The sequence below is a fragment of the Tamandua tetradactyla genome, chromosome 5 (genome assembly GCF_023851605.1).
Source record: "Tamandua tetradactyla isolate mTamTet1 chromosome 5, mTamTet1.pri, whole genome shotgun sequence".
Taxonomy (NCBI): Eukaryota; Metazoa; Chordata; class Mammalia; order Pilosa; family Myrmecophagidae; genus Tamandua; species Tamandua tetradactyla.
Window position 1 is genome coordinate 167,730,079 of NC_135331.1, and position 16,699 is coordinate 167,746,777.

Consider the following 16,699-nt stretch of genomic DNA (forward strand, 5'->3'; position numbering starts at 1 on the left):
ATCAACATTTAAAAATCTGTAGTGTTTCTATACACTAGCGATGAACAAGCTGAAGGGGAAATCAAGAAACGAATTCCATTTACAATTGCAACTAAAAGAATAAAATACTTAGGAATAAATTTAACTAAAGAGACAAAAGACCTATACAAAGAAAACTACAAGAAACTGTTAAAAGAAATTATAGAAGCCCTAAATAGATGGAAGGGCATACCGTGTTCATGGATTGGAAGACTAAATATAGTTAAGATGTCAATTCTACCTTAATTGATTTACAGATTCAACGCAATACCAATCAAAATCCCAACAACTTACTTTTCAGGAATAGAAAAACCAATAAGCAAATTTATCTGGAAGGGCAGGGTGCCCCGAATTGCTAAAAGTATCTTGAGGAAAAAAAATGAAGCTGGAGGTCTCATGACTTTAAGGCATATTATGAAGCCACAGTGGTCAAAACAGCATGGTACTGGCATAAAGATAGATATATTGACCAATGGAATCGAATAGAGTGCTCAGATATAGACCCTCTCATCTATGCACATTTGGTCTTTGATAAGGCAGTCAAGCCAACTCATTTGGGACAGAACACTCTCTTCAATAAATGGTGCCTAGAGAACTGGATATCTATATGCAAAAGAATGAAAGAGGACCCGTATCTCACACCCTATACAAAAGTTAACTCAAAATGGATCAAAGATCTAAACATTAGGTCTAAGACCACAAAACAGTTAGAGGAAAATGTAGGGAGATATCTTATGAATCTTGTAATTGTAGGTGGTTTTATGGATCTTACACCTAAAGCAAGAGCACTGAAGAAAGTAATAATTCTCAGATTATCCTTGTAAGGTAGATTATGAACATTTTACTAGTAAGAAACAGAGGCTCAGAGAAGTTAAGTAATTTGTCCAAGATCGCATAACTAGAAAACGATAGAAGCAGAATTCAAACTATTAACTAAGAGACTAGCTAAGAAACTATTAGCCTCTCTACACTGCCTCTCCATAATTTATGATCCTTTCTCTCAGGGAGCTGATGATATAGCATTTACTCATAATGCAGTGTAGTAATGATAGTCTAATCATGTGAACAAAACACTGTGGAAGCACAGAAAATGGAGCATTTCATTCCTTCTATATGGATCAGGGCAAGTTTTATAAAAGGGGTGCAAGTTGAACTCAGCCTTAATGGGCCAACTTCTCAAGATGAATAAAGGGCCAGAGTGGGCAGGAGGAGTGCACTCTGGACACATAAGGCCAAGATACCAGAGGGACACTTGAATGGAGTTTTGGAGACTTGGAACTGGAGAGAGTCGAGTCAGAACAGAGACAAGGGTCACAGATTCTTACACAGAGGAGTGCTCATTAGGGCCTGGGATTGGATAGACTCCCCAAGGAGAGGATGTAGACGACAAGAACAGGACCTGGTTGGGAAGGTTAGGGAACATTAGGCTTTGAGGAGGAAAACAGGAGAAACAGGGAAGAGGCAGAGAATGTCATGAGGTAGGAGCAAAGCCAGGAGAATGGAGATTCAGGAGAATGAAGATGATCCTCAAGGAGAGGACAGCTAACAGTGCAGACTGCTGCAGAGGCCAGGATGATAAGGAAGGGCAATATTAACAGGGTGTTAAGGGCAATATTAGTGACCTCAGAGAGGGCTCTAAGGACAGAAGTAAGCTTGCAGGAAATGAGAGTTGTGAAAGTGCCTGACCACACCTTTTTACACTTTATTACCTTTACCTGCCAGAGCATGGAGGAGAAATGTTACCTCTGTGACTCATTCATTTCACACATTATTTGGCTAACTTTCATTTTAACTTTTTTTTTTTTTTTTATCTTTTTCAAGTATTTTTGGTTTTCTTACCACTTACTTTCCTTTTGAGGAAAAACATTAGCAAATGTTCTTGGCTCTTTTCTCCCATTTTAGGCTCTATAAGGAATTGGCATGGGAGTTGGGTTTTGAAGAGTTTCATTTGTATCTGAGGCCTGTTCATTTTGAATTTGCATCACACAAGGAGAAGGTAGACCAGCCCCTTCCTGTCTTTATTACCTCTCTGCTGGAGGACAGTGATCGGGTAGACAGGTGAGCCTTGAGAGGGTTAAAGTCAAAGTAATGTAATCATAACATGAACGCTGAGAAAAAAATAATTTCTATCACTACTGGACATGCAAATGCAATTGCTTTTCTAGATTGTCTCCCTCATGTTCTATCTGCCATGATGCCATTTTTTTTGTTTGTGTTTCTTTCTTTTTTTAATAAGTGAGAAAAAGTAATATCTCAATCAAGGGTGATAATTATATTTAAAAACCTGAATAACTGAAAAATGAAAGAGCCAGGTCAGAGAGCTCAAACAAGTTGAAATGACAGACTAGCAGCTGCCTGGGTCAATCATGCTAGTTCCAGGTATAAAGGCATGTGAGGGTTGGTCTGAGGGAGCAAGCTGTGACCTAGAAGTTACTAAAGGTTTTTGAGGCAGCAAGATCCTGGGGGGGTTAATTAGTTGAGGCAGTGTCTTGAGTTTGTATTTATTTTTGTATGTTAATGTCTTAAAGTTGCCACTTTGGAGTACCATTATAACAGCAACAAATACCAAACATGAGCCTAGCGAGAGTTTTAAAAGCACATGCATACGTACTATCCAATTTAATCTTCACCCCAACCCTATGAGATGGGTGATATCCTCTTAACAGATGAAGAAAGCAGAACTCATAGATATTAAATTGGCAATCTCATAGCTGTGGACAAAGGACAGTGCCCCAGAGTGGAAACATGACTACAAAGAACACTGAGATGATAGTTGGAACCACAGGAAAGAGAGAGAAGAGATGGGCACAACACATAGGGGGTGTACAAAGGAACCTGGGTCCGTGAAGATGCCTGGTCAAAAGGCAAGAGGCAAAGCAGGAGAGGACAGTGTCATGGTGATCAAGAGAAAAGAATTTCAAACACTCTGGGGCAGTCACTCCAACCAACCTGCAGAGAGATCAGGTCCAAGAGGACTGAGCAGACCCCAGAGCCCTGACAGTGTTTGTATAATACGGGCACTTGCTATGACCGCTGACATTCCTCTCTCGTCAGAATGATGTCTCTTGATTCATGGCCTGTCACATCAAACCAATGCTGTGTTTCTTCTTGCAGATACTCTCCTACTACTCTTGTCCTAGCCATCTCTGAGGTAGACGATAATCAAGTTGGCAAATTTAGTTTTTATACAAAAGAAGGTGTCCTTAAGGTAAATTATTTTTAAATGTTTTATATAAAGAAACTTAAAATGAGCAATTTACTCATGTTTTCCTTAAAAAGTCATGATATTTTATTCATATAAATTTTGCCCCCATGTGTAAGAAAAGCTTCCACCTTCATAAATAATGATGGTAACTTTGTCTTATTTGAAGTGCACATTGACCTGGTTTGAGCCATAGAGGCTGCAGCAGCACTTGCAGTAATCTCTGCTAGATAGTAAAAAAGAAGGCCTGTACCAGGCCATCATTGCATTGGGCTTTTAAAACCCATATGCTTGTTGTTGGAGCTTTGACATTTTAAACCCGGTGCCATTTTTTTCCTTCCCAATCAGATGGATTTCTTAGTTTTTATGTGTATGTGTATGCAAATTTGTATTTGTGTGTGTATTACTTAAACATTAATCTAATTCTGGCAGCCTTACACAGAGGCAACCACTCACCACATCTTTCCTGGTGCATCAGCCCACGTATGCTTTCCTGATAATTAGGAAAAAATGCATGGTGTCCAGATACAAATAACCAGACTGGTCACTGCCTTCAGGGTATGCAATGCTGCTTAGGGAGAGCCCAGGTTTTGTCTCATAGCTGCATAGCTGAGATGGAGCTCATCCTACAATTCGGTTCCTATATTCACATATGAATAAGTCATTCTCTTAATCCTCAGATTGACCCCTTTCTTTGTGGAAGAAATCCCTAATGCTTTTCACATTTTCTTCCTATAGCTCTTGTTTCATTCAGGAGTGGACAATATGCTAGTAACCCTTGCATGCCAAGCTGTTCAGAAAAATGCATTGATGGTAGCTGTCCAGCAGGCATCCTTCTACCACACTCCCCAAGGGGACTGTCCTGCTGAAGTCAAGGTCAGTTTCTATTGTAGAGAAGCTGGATGCTGTAAGCTACTGCCAGCTAATGTCAGGGTATTCCCTTTCTTCCTCCCAGCTCCTCCCTCCCATACTTCCTTCTTATCTTCCTTTTTTTTCCTCCTTCCTTTCCACCCTCCCTCCCTTGTTTCTTTTTTTTTTTTTTAATTTTTTATTTTTTTATTAACGGAAAGAAAAAAAAAAAGAAATTAACACAACATTTAGAAATCATACCGTTCTACATATGCACTCAGTAATTCTTAACATCATCACATAGATGCATGATCATTGTTTCTTAGTACATTTGCATCGGTTTAGAGGAACTAGCAACACAACAGAAAAAGATATAAAATGTTAATATAAAGAAAAGAAATAAAAGTAGTAATAATAGTAAAAAACAACAACAACAAACCAACCAACAAGCAAACAAAAACAAAAAAAACCCTATAGCTCAGAGGCAGCTTCATTCAGTGTTTTAACATGATTACTTTACAATTAGATATTATTGTGCTGTCCATTTTTGAGTTTTTGTATCTAGTCCTGTTGCACAGTCTGTATCCCTTCAGCTTCAATTACCCATTGTCTTACCCTGTTTCTAACTCCTGCTGAACTCTGTTACCAATGACATATTTCAAGTTTATTCTCGAATGTCCGTTCACATCAGTGGGACCATACAGTATTTGTCCTTTAGTTTTTGGCTGGATTCACTCAGCATAATATTCTCTAGGTCCATCCATGTTATTACATGGTTCATAAGTTTATCTTGTCTTAAAGCTGCATAATATTCCATCGTATGTATATACCACAGTTTGTTTAGCCACTCGTCTGTTGATGGACATTTTGGCTGTTTCCATCTCTTTGCAATTGTAAATAACGCTGCTATAAACATTGGTGTGCAAATGTCCATTTGTGTCTTTGCCCTTAAGTCCTTTGAGTAGATACCTAGCAATGGTATTGCTGGGTCGTATGGCAATTCTATATTCAGCTTTTTGAGGAACCGCCAAACTGCCTTCCACAGTGGTTGCGCCATTTGACATTCCCACCAACAGTGGATAAGTGTGCCTCTTTCTCCACATCCTCTCCAGCACTTGTCATTTTTTGTTTTGTTGATAATGGCCATTCTGGTGGGTGTGAGATGATATCTCATTGTGGTTTTGATTTGCATTTCTCTAATGGCCAGGGACATTGAGCATCTCTTCATGTGCCTTTTGGCCATCCGTATTTCTTCTTCTGGTAGGTGTCTGTTCAAGTCTTTTTCCCATTTTGTAATTGGGTTGGCTGTCTTTTTGTTGTTGAGTTGAACAATCTCTTTATAAATTCTGGATACCAGACCTTTATCTGATATGTCGTTTCCAAATATTGTCTCCCATTGTGTAGGCTGTCTTTCTACTTTCTTGATGAAGTTCTTTGATGCACAAAAGTGTTTAATTTTGAGGAGCTCCCATTTATTTATTTCTTTCTTCAGTGCTCTTGCTTTAGGTTTAAGGTCCATAAAACCGCCTCCAGTTGTAAGATTCGTAAGATATCTCCCTACATTTTCCTCTAACTGCTTTATGGTCTTAGACCTAATGTTTAGATCTTTGATCCATTTTGAGTTAATTTTTGTATAAGGTGTGAGATATGGGTCTTCTTTCATTCTTTTACTTATGGATATCCAGTTCTCTAGGCACCATTTATTGAAGAGACTGTTCTGTCCCAGGTGAGTTGGCTTGACTGCCTTATCAAAGATCAAATGTCCATAGATGAGAGGGTCTATATCTGAGCACTCTATTCGATTCCATTGGTCGATATATCTATCTTTATGCCAATACCATGCTGTTTTGACCACTGTGGCTTCATAATATGCCTTAAAGTCCGGCATCGCTAGACCTCCAGCTTCGTTTTTTTTCCTCAAGATGTTTTTAGCAATTCGGGGCAACCTGCCCTTCCAGATAAATTTGCTTATTGGTTTTTCTAATTCTGAAAAATAAGTTGTTGGGATTTTGATTGGTATTGCATTGAATCTGTAGATGAGTTTAGGTAGGATTGACATGTTAATTATATTTAGTCTTCCAATCCATGAACAAGCTATGCCCTTCCATCTATTTAGGTCTTCTGTGATTTCTTTTAGCAGTTTTTTGTAGTTTTCTTTATATAGGTTTTTTGTCTCTTTGGTTAAATTTATTCCTAGGTATTTTATTCTTTTAGTTGCGATTGTAAATGGAATTCGTTTCTTGATTTCTGCCTCAGCTTGTTCATTACTAGTGTATAGAAAAGCTACAGATTTTTGAATGTTGATCTTGTAGCCTGCTACTTTGCTGTACTCATTTATTAGCTCTAGTAATTTTGTTGTGGATTTTTCTGGGTTTTCTACGTATAGTATCATATCGTCTGCAAACAGTGATAGTTTTACTTCTTCCTTTCCAATTTTGATGCCTTGTATTTCTTTTTCTTGCCTAATTGCTCTGGCTAGAACTTCCAACACATTGTTGAATAATAGTGGTGATAGTGGACATCCTTGTCTTGTTCCTGATCTTAGGGGGAACGTTTTCAGTTTTTCCCCATTGAGGATGATATTAGCTGTGGGTTTTTCATATATTCCCTCTATCATTTTAAGGAAGTTCCCTTGTATTCCTATCTTTTGAAGTGTTTTCAGCAGGAAAGGATGTTGAATCTTGTCAAATGCCTTCTCTGCATCAATTGAGATGATCATGTGATTTTTCTGCTTTGATTTGTTGATATGGTGTATTACATTAATTGATTTTCTTATGTTGAACCATCCTTGCATACCTGGGGTGAATCCTACTTGGTCATGATGTATAATTCTTTTAATGTGTTGTTGGATACGATTTGCTAGAATTTTATTGAGGATTTTTGCATCTGTATGCATAGAGAGATTGGTCTGTAGTTTTCTTTTTTTGTAATATCTTTGCCTGGTTTTGGTATGAGGGTGATGTTGGCTTCATAGAATGAATTAGGTAGTTTTCCCTCCACTTCGATTATGTTGAAGAGTTTGAGGAGAGTAGGTACTAATTCTTTATGGAATGTTTGATAGAATTCACATGTGAAGCCGTCTGGTCCTGGACTTTTCTTTTTAGGGAGCTTTTGAATAACTAATTCAATCTCTTTACTTGTGATTGGTTTGTTGAGGTCGTCTATTTCTTCTTGAGTCAAAGTTGGTTGTTCATGTCTTTCCAGGAACCTGTCCATTTCATCTAAATTGTTGTATTTATTAGCGTAAAGTTGTTCATAGTATCCTGTTATTACCTCCTTTATTTCTGTGAGGTCAGTAGTTATGTCTCCTCTTCCATTTCTAATCTTATTTATTTGCATCCTCTCTCTTCTTCTTTTTGTCAATCTTGCTAAGGGCCCATCAATCTTGTTGATTTTCTCATAGAACCAACTTCTGGTCTTATTGATTTCCTCTATTGTTTTCATGTTTTCAATTTCATTTATTTCTGCTCTGATCTTTGTTATTTCTTTCCTTTTGCTTGCTTTGGGATTAGTTTGCTGTTCTTTCTCCAGTTCTTCCAAGTGGACAGTTACTTCCTGCATTTTTGCCTTTTCTTCTTTTCTGATAAAGGCATTTAGGGCAATAAATTTCCCTCTTAGCACTGCCTTTGTTGCGTCCCATAAGTTTTGATATGTTGTGTCTTCATTTTCATTTGCCTCTAGGTATTTACTAATTTCTCTTGCAATTTCTTCTTTGACCCACTTGTTGTTTAAGAGTGTGTTGTTGAGCCTCCATGTATTTATGAATTTTCTGGCACTCCGCCTATTATTGATTTCCAACTTCATTCCTTTATGATCCGAGAAAGTGTTGTGTATGATTTCAATATTTTTAAATTTGTTAAGACTTGCTTTGTGACCCAGCATATGGTCTATCTTTGAGAATGGTCCATGAGCACTTGAAAAAAAGGTGTATCCTGCTGTTGTGGGATGTAATGTCCTATAAATGTCTGTTAAGTCAAGCTCATTTATAGTAATATTCAGGTTCTCTATTTCTTTATTGATCCTCTGTCTAGATGTTCTGTCCATTGATGAGAGTGGTGAATTGAAGTCTCCAACTATTATGGTATATGTGTCTATTTCCCTTTTCAGTGTTTGCAGTGTATTCCTCACGTATTTTGGGGCATTCTGGTTCGGTGCGTAAATATTTATGATTGTTATGTCTTCTTGCTTAATTGTTCCTTTTAATAGTATATAGTGTCCTTCTTTGTCTCTTTTAACTGTTTTACATTTGAAGTCTAATTTGTTGGATATTAGTATAGCCACTCCTGCTCTTTTCTGGTTGTTATTTGCATGAAATATCTTTTCCCAACCTTTCACTTTCAACCTATATTTATCTTTGAGTCTAAGATGTGTTTCCTGTAGACAGCATATAGAAGGATCCTGTTTTTTCATCCATTCTGCCAGTCTATGTCTTTTGATTGGGGAATTCAGTCCATTAACATTTAGAGTTATTACTGTTTGGATAATATTTTCCTCTACCATTTTGCCTTTTGTATTATATATATCATATCTGACTTTCCTTCTTTCTACACTTTTCTCCATGCCTCTCTCTTCTGTCTTTTTGTATCTGACTCTAGTGCTTCCTTTAGTATTTCTTGCAGAGCTGGTCTCTTGGTCACAAATTCTCTCAGTGACTTTTTGTCTGAGAATGTTTTAATTTCTCCCTCATTTTTGAAGGACAATTTTGCTGGATATAGGAGTCTTGGCTGGCAGTTTTTCTCTTTTAGTAACTTAAATATATCATCCCACTGTCTTCTAGCTTCCATGGTTTCTGCTGAGAAATCTACACATAGTCTTATTGGGTTTCCCTTGTATGTGACAGATTGTTTTTCTCTCGCTGCTTTCAAGATCCTCTCTTTCTCTTTGACCTCTGACATTCTAACTAGTAAGTGTCTTGGGGAACGCCTATTTGTGTCTAATCTCTTTGGGGTGCGCTGCACTTCTTGGATCTGTAATTTTAGGTCTTTCATAAGAGTTGGGAAATTTTCAGTGATAATTTCTTCCATTAGTTTTTCTCCTCCTTTTCCCTTCTCTTCTCCTTCTGGGACACCCACTACACGTATATTTGTACGGTTCACATTGTCCTTGAGTTCCCTGATACCTTGTTCAAATTTTTCCATTCTTTTCTGGATAGTTTCTGTTTCTTTTTGGAATTCAGATGTTTCATCCTCCAAATCACTAATTCTATCTTCTGTTTCTTTAAATCTGTCATTGTAGGTATCCATTGTTTTTTCCATCTTTTCTACTTTATCTTTCACTTCCATAAGTTCTGTGATTTGTTTTTTCAGTTTTTCTATTTCTTCTTTATGTTCAGCCCATGTCTTCTTCATGTCCTCCCTCAATTTATCGATTTCGTTTTTGAAGAGGTTTTCCATTTCTGTTCGTATATTCAGCATTAGTTGTTTCAGCTCCTGTATCTCATTTGAACTATTGGTTTCTTCGTTTGACTGGGCCATATGTTCAATTTTCTGAGCGTGATCCGTTATCTTCTGCTGGCGTCTGGACATTTAGTCAGATTTCCCTGGGTGTTCGACCCCACAGGTTGAAAGATTTTTCTGTGCAATCTCTGGGTTCTGTTTTTCTTATCCTGCCCAGTAGGTGGCGCTCGTGGCACACGTTTGTCTGTGGGTTCCACCAGTGAAAGTTGCTGTGGGTCCTTTAACTCTGGAAAACTCTCGCCGTAGGGGAGGTTCGGCAGCCGAAGCGTCTTGGAAGAATGCCAGCCGGCCTGGGGTTCCAAATGCGGGGAGGGTCGCCGGCCGCCGCAGCACGGGAGAGCGTCCGGCCGAATTAGCTAGTCGGCCCGGGGCGCCAAGCGTGGCGGGAGGGCGCCAGCTGTCGCAGCCCGGGAGAGTGCACTGTTCCCAGCCGGACGGGGGAGTCACGTGTTTGGAAGGGATCCCCCGGTCACTGTTCTCCGCAGTCTGGGGATTTCCGACCCAACTATCTCAGTTGGTCCAGGGGGCCTCGCGTGGTGGGGGCACCAGCCACCGCGGCCTAAGGGGACCGCCTGTCCAATTCTACCAGCTGGCCTGGGAAGGTGGAAGGGAGGGACTCCGGTCGCTTGCCGTCCCACCCAGGAAAGCCCGTGCCCCTTGGTGATCTCACCGGAGCTGGTTCTCCCAGATAGTCAGCCGTTCCAGGATGGGGTACGCCGTCCCTTTGATCTCCCTCGTGGCTCCGGGAGCTGCTCTGTATTATCTCCACTCCCCCAGTAGCTGTTCTGGAGGAGGAAAGGTGAGGGCGGCAAGGCTGTCGAGGCTGGTGGCGGAGGAGCCGGTGAAGGCGGGGGAAGAGGGCACCGTGGTGATTGGAGAGCCGCCGGAGCAGGAGGGGAAAGAGGGGGGAGAAGGGGGGCGGGTGGGTCGGCTGCTGCGGGGCGTGGGCGCCGCGCGGCGGGCCGGCGGAGAAAGAGGGGGGAGAAGGAGGGCGGGCGGGTCGACTGCTGCGGGGCGTGGGCGCTGCGCGGCGGGCCGGCGGAGAAAGCCGTCCCTTGTTTCTTAATGATAATCAACCTGTGACCAAAATCCTTACTGGGCCTTTTTTATTTTTCAGTGATTCGCTAATAATTTTTCATTTGCATATAATTCTTTAATATTGTACTGGTTTGAATAATCCAGCAGAAAATATCCTATTCCCTCACCCCTACCCTTTATAGATAAACAATTTCATTGTTTTCTGATATATCCTTCCTGGGTTTCTTTTTGCAAAAGTAAGCAAATACATTTATGTTTCCTTTTGTCCCCCCCCCTTTTTTTTTTACAAAAGAAACTATGTAAACTTTTTTTCCTGATGTTGTTGTGATTGAAATATAACTCACATATCATAAAATTCATCCTTTCAAAGTGTTCAGTTCAGTGGTTTTTAGCATATTCACAGTTTGTGCAACCATCACTGCTATCAAGTTCCAGGATATTTCCATGACCCCGCAAAAAAACCTCATACCTATGATTAGTCACTCTCCATTTCCTCCTTCCTCCGACTACTGGCAACCACCAACCAACTATCTCAACGAATTTGCCTGTACTAAGCCTTTCATACCATATGTGACCTCTTATATCTGGCTTATTTCACTCAGCATAATGTTTTCAAGGTTCATTCATATTGTAGCATTATCAGTGCTTCATTCTTCTTTATTGCATTTAATAGCCCGTTGCATGGACATACCACATTTTATTTATCTATCCAACAGTTGATGGAGGTTTGGGTTGTTTCTCCCTTTTGACTCATGAATAATGCTGTAGTGAACATTCCTGTGCAGGTTTTTGTGTGGACATATATTTTCTAGTTTCTTGGGTATTAACTTAAGATTGGAATTCTTGGGTCGTATGGCAGATTTTGAGGAACTGCCAAATTGTTTTACAAAGTGGCTGCACCATTTCCAATCTCACTAGCAATATGTGAGAGTTCCAATTTCTCCACAACCTTATTATCTGTCTTTTTTATTAGCCATCCTAATGAATGTAAAGTGGTATCTCACTTCCCTAATTACTAATGATGTTGAGAATCTTTTCAGGTGCTTACTGGTCATATGTATTTCCTATTCAGGAAAATTCATTAAAATCCTTTTTCCCTTTTAAAAATGGAGTTCTCTTTTTAGTGTTCTGTTGTAAAAGTTCTCTGTATATTTTGGATGTACATATTTTATCAAATTTGATTTGCAAATAATTTCTCCCATTCTATAGGTTGTTTTCTTAACTTTCTTTTTCATTTCCTTTGAAACGAAAACATTTTTAATTTCGTTGAAGTTCCCTTTATCTATTCTTTCCTTGGTTACGTGTGCTTTTTCTTTCATAACTAAGAAACCATTGCCTAATCCAAAGTCAAGATTTCCTCCTATGTTTTCTTCTAAGAATTTTATAGTTTTAGCTCTTTCATTTAGATCTATGACCTTATTTTGAGTTAATTTTCCTATAATATGAGGTAGAAGTCCAACTTCATTCTTTTTGAATGTGGATTTCCTGTTTTTTCAGCACCATTTGTTTAAAAGACTCTGGTTTCCCTGTGGAATTGTCTTGGCACCCTTGCCAAAAATCAGTTAACCATAAATGTAAAGGTTTATTTATGGACTCTCAATTATATTTCATTGATCTATGTTTCTATTCATATCCCAGTACTGCACTGTTTTGATTACTGTAGTTTTTTAGTAAGTTTCAAAACCAAAAAATGTGATTCCTCCAACTTTGCTCTTTTTTTTCAAGATTGTGGCTATTCCGTGTCTTTTGTATTTCTACAAGAATTTTAAGATCAGCCCTTCAATTTCTGCACACACACAAAAAGCCAGCTAGGATTTTGATAAGGATTGCCTTGAATTTGTAGATCAGTTTGGGTAGTAGTCACATCTTAAAAATATTGTCTTCTGATCTATGAACATGGAATGTCATTCTATTTATTTAAGTCTTCTTTAATTTCTTTTAACAATGTTTTGTAGTGTTCAGTATAAAAATGTTGTACTTCTTTTGTTAAATTAATTCTAAAGTATTTTATTCTTTCTGGTGCTATTGCAAACTGCTTTCTTAATTATATTTTCAAAGTATTCACTGCTAGTGTATAAAAATACAGTCATTTTTTTGTACATTGATTTTGTCTGCAACCTTGCTGAACTTGCTTATTAGTTTTAATAGTTTGGGGTGTTGGGGGGTGGGGTGCAGAGCTTAGAAATTTTATATTCAGGATCATGCTAGTTGCAGATAGGAATCGATTTTACTTCTTTCTTTCCAATCTGGATGCCTTTTATTTCTTTTTCTTACTTAATTGTCAAGAACCTCTAGTACAATGTTGAATGGAAATGGCAAGAATAGATGTTATTGTCTAGTTCCTGATATTTAGGGAAAAGTTTTTAGTTTTTAATCATTTAGTATTATGTTAACTGTGATTCTTTTTTTTTTTTTTTTTTTTTTTTTTGCATGGACAGGCATTGGGAAATGAACCCGGGTCTCTGGCATGGCAGGCTAGAACTCTGCTTACTGAGCCACCATGACCCACCCTGTGATTTTTTTTCATGTATGCCATTTACACGGTTGAGGATAAATGAAGGATAAACTTCATTCCTATTTTTAAAATTTTTTTATTATGAAAGTACTTTGGACTTTGTTTATATATATTCTTTTATACTTTCTTTATTCACTTAGTATATCCTGGAAATCACCCCAATAAGTGCATAGAGATCTCCCACATTCTTTTTTATACATTTTATTCACCATTGTGCAAATTTACCATGGTTGTTCAACCACTCATCTATGTTTGGGTGTTTGGGTAATTTCTAGTATTTTGCTATCACAAATAATGTTATATTGAATAACTTATACATATGTGTTTTCATACTGTTGGGATTGTATACTCAGGGTCAATTCCTACAGTTTGCTACATTGAAAAGTGCATGTGAATGTAGTTTTATTAGCTATTGTCAAATTCACCTCCATAGAATTTATACCATTTTTCAAATCCCACCATCCATATATGGAGTGTCTGTTTCTCCTCAGCCTTACCAAGAGTCACACATTATTTTGAAATCTGTTTTCATCTCTACTTTATGGTATTTTTAATGTTTCCAGTCAATAACTATATACCTCCATTACCATTTTAGTAGAGTAGGTAAGCATTTTGAAGGAACATGATAGAAATTGTAGCTTAAAATTACCTGATTATTAAGAGTAGTATTTATTGATGACTTCTTACCATTTACATCAACCTTTCCCACCACTGAATCTTGGGACTGGGATGCAGTGAAGAGAAGTATTTGGAACTACCATTTGGGAAAATAGCAAAAAAAAAAAAAAAAAAAAAAAAACTCAGCCCGTAAGATATCAGATAAATGCAACTTAAATGTAAAAATAAATATGGTTTTAGGAAATCAGCCTTCCAGGAAACCTTAACATTTTTTCTGCCCCATAGATTCTATTCAGGTCATCACACTCACTACTTATCACATTTCACTACTTATCTTGACCATTCCTACTCTTCTCATTAATTAGAAACTACAGATTTATGTACAGCAAGAGCACTCAATCCGTGTTCCTATTTTCAAATACTAATTCTCAGGAAAATCAAATACTGCAGCAAAAAACAGTGATAGAAGGAGTTATATTATGAGTTTTTTAATTCAACCCCCTAAATTTTGTCAGTGCCTACCATAACTTAGGCTATTCAGTTAATACTGAATTGAAATTCATGCTCCTCAGGATCTTATAAGCCAGTGTGTGAAAGGGGGAAAGGCTCGCTATGGCTCAGATAAAGGCACAAGAGAAATTCACAAGCTATAGAAGAAATAGAAGAAGATCAGAGAAAAGACATCATAGCATTTGGGGGAACTAGGAAGAACAGCCTAGAGAGGAGACGTCTGAGAAAAACCTGAAGGATGATTTTTGTTTTGAGCAGGGATGACCATGATATCACACAGAGTAGAGGGAAGAGCCTTAAGATACCAATGGGAATGGAAATCAACAAATGGAGAGCAGAAAAAAATGAGGATCCCAACTTCACTAACACCCATGGGTTTTCAAGCATAATTGACATATAGAATATTTTATTTAATTAATTTAATCTTATGAAGAATACCAATATATAAAACAGATATAAGTGGAGCAATTTTGGTTCAATATGCTGAAAGTCACTGGACAAAACCACAGGATGTGGGTGGGAAGGCATTAGGGTAATAGCCTGGAAATACTTGAAGCACAGGATGGGGCTGAGGAGGTATTAAGGTAATAGCCTGCAAAGGTGGGTTAGAACCAAAATGTGGGTGCCCTGAAGGACCTAGCCCAGATGTCATCTCCCCAAAGAAGCTTTCCCCAATTTCTCACAACACTAGTTACTGTATTTTCTGTGTATGGAATCTTTTGCACTTCAGCTATGAACTGTCCATGAGGGCAGTCACTGTATGTTTTGTATTTCTGCCTACCTAGTAATTATTTAGTAAGCACTGCTTTATGAGTGATTGCTGAATCATTACTTAATGGTGATAGAAGATGATGAAGAGATTTTGAGCTGAGGAAGGCCCTGATTCAAGATTCTGATCAGAAGAATGACTGTGCTTGCCAGATTTAAGGAGTGATAAGTTAGGGAGACCAGAAGGCAAGAAGAAGTGAAGGTTTGAGCCATGGTGGCAGCATTGAGGATGAACTGGAGGAGGGTGTGAGAAGCATTGCTGAGATGCATGGAGCATACAGGCTTGGAGCAAAGCCAAGGAATGAGTCAAGGTACAAAGTTGAAGATTCCTATAAGGTTGACACCCTCCACTTCTCACCCTTCAAACATATCTTACACCTACAACCATCCTTTCCTATAGTTTCAGAATGTGACGTATTCCTCTTCTTGTTCAGTTCAAGCACTCCCACCTGCTTTTTCAATCCCTTTCCTCTCATCTCTTTTGGTAACTTGCTTCATCAATTATCTCCTTCCTCTACTGTACTTTCAACCTTTCCCTCTAGTACCTCTTTCCACTTAGTTATGTATAGGCTAAACCTTTTTCATCCTCTCCAGAAAACTGAACTGAATCCTATGTACCTCTCTGGCCAGTGCCTTAATAATGAGTTCTTTTTCATTCAGGCTTATTGAAGGAATAGTCTTTAACTCCCTGTCTCCATTTTCTAACCCCCTGTTCAATCTAGTGTGGCTTCTACCTCCACCACCCCCTTAAAACTGCTCTTGCCAGAGCTCCTGATTATTAAATGCACAGGATGCTTTGTAGACATTTCACTTGACTTCTTTCCTCCATTTAGTGTTGTTTACCACTTCCTTGTCCTTGAGTCTCTCCATCTGAACTTCTCCGATTCCACTCTGTCCTGATCTCCTCTTCCTCTTTGATAGCTCCTTCTCAATTTCCTGGTGTGGGGTGGGTGCTTTCTTTTCTGCCCACCTCTTCTATGTTGCTGTTTCCCTGGATCCTTTCTTTAGAACTCTCTGTTCTCATCTCATATGTCCTCCCTTGGTGAGTCATCAATTCTTGAGGTTTAAAGTCTCCAATATACAACAATGTAGATGAATCTCAAAATAATTATGCTGAGTGAAAGGAGCTAGACAAAAAAGAGTACATACTGTATGACTCCACTTATAATTTTTGAAAAATATATTCAATCTAGTTGACAGAAAACAGCAGTAGCTGCTTGAGGAGGTGGACAGGATGGGAGGGATGAGTATAATCCTTGTTTTGATTGTGGTGCTGGTGTCACAGCTGTATACAATATGCCAAAACTTATCAAATTGTACATTTTAAATATGTGATTTTTACTGAATGTCAATTATGTCTCAATGAAGCCATTACTTAAAAAAAAAAGAATGAATGAATGAATGAATAGGAAGTTCAGAGGGGACACACATCCTTTCAAACCAGCACAGAGACTTTGAGAGGTTAAGGAATAGGATCAGGACCCTCAGCTAGTTTAGTATCAGCACTGGGATCTGACTGTAGAGCTTGTGCTTTCTTCCCACTGACCTCCCATCCCCCCAACACCTGAATAGGTATTTTCTATTCCCCAAAATCAGTATATCCCAAGGTTCTTAAGAATAAATCAAGTTGGAAATTTTCGCCTTCATTTTGTTTCACTCTCCTTACCTCTCCTTTAGTAATTCTGACATGGATAACTTCTTATTTCCTTATTTGAAGAAGAATGA

At 38.5% G+C, this 16,699-nt stretch overlaps 1 protein-coding gene across 2 annotated transcripts in view; it reads left to right on the forward strand.

The window, feature by feature from the left end:
- Positions 1 to 16,699, forward strand: part of LOC143685039 (uncharacterized) — a 193,607-nt gene that overhangs the window by 99,389 nt on the left and 77,519 nt on the right. For both annotated transcript variants that reach the window (XM_077162579.1, XM_077162580.1), the window contains exons 20-22: positions 1,921 to 2,076; positions 3,133 to 3,226; positions 3,959 to 4,096. In XM_077162579.1, coding sequence (XP_077018694.1) covers positions 1,921 to 2,076; positions 3,133 to 3,226; positions 3,959 to 4,096 — 388 coding nt within the window. The remainder of the gene's footprint in view (positions 1 to 1,920; positions 2,077 to 3,132; positions 3,227 to 3,958; positions 4,097 to 16,699) is intronic.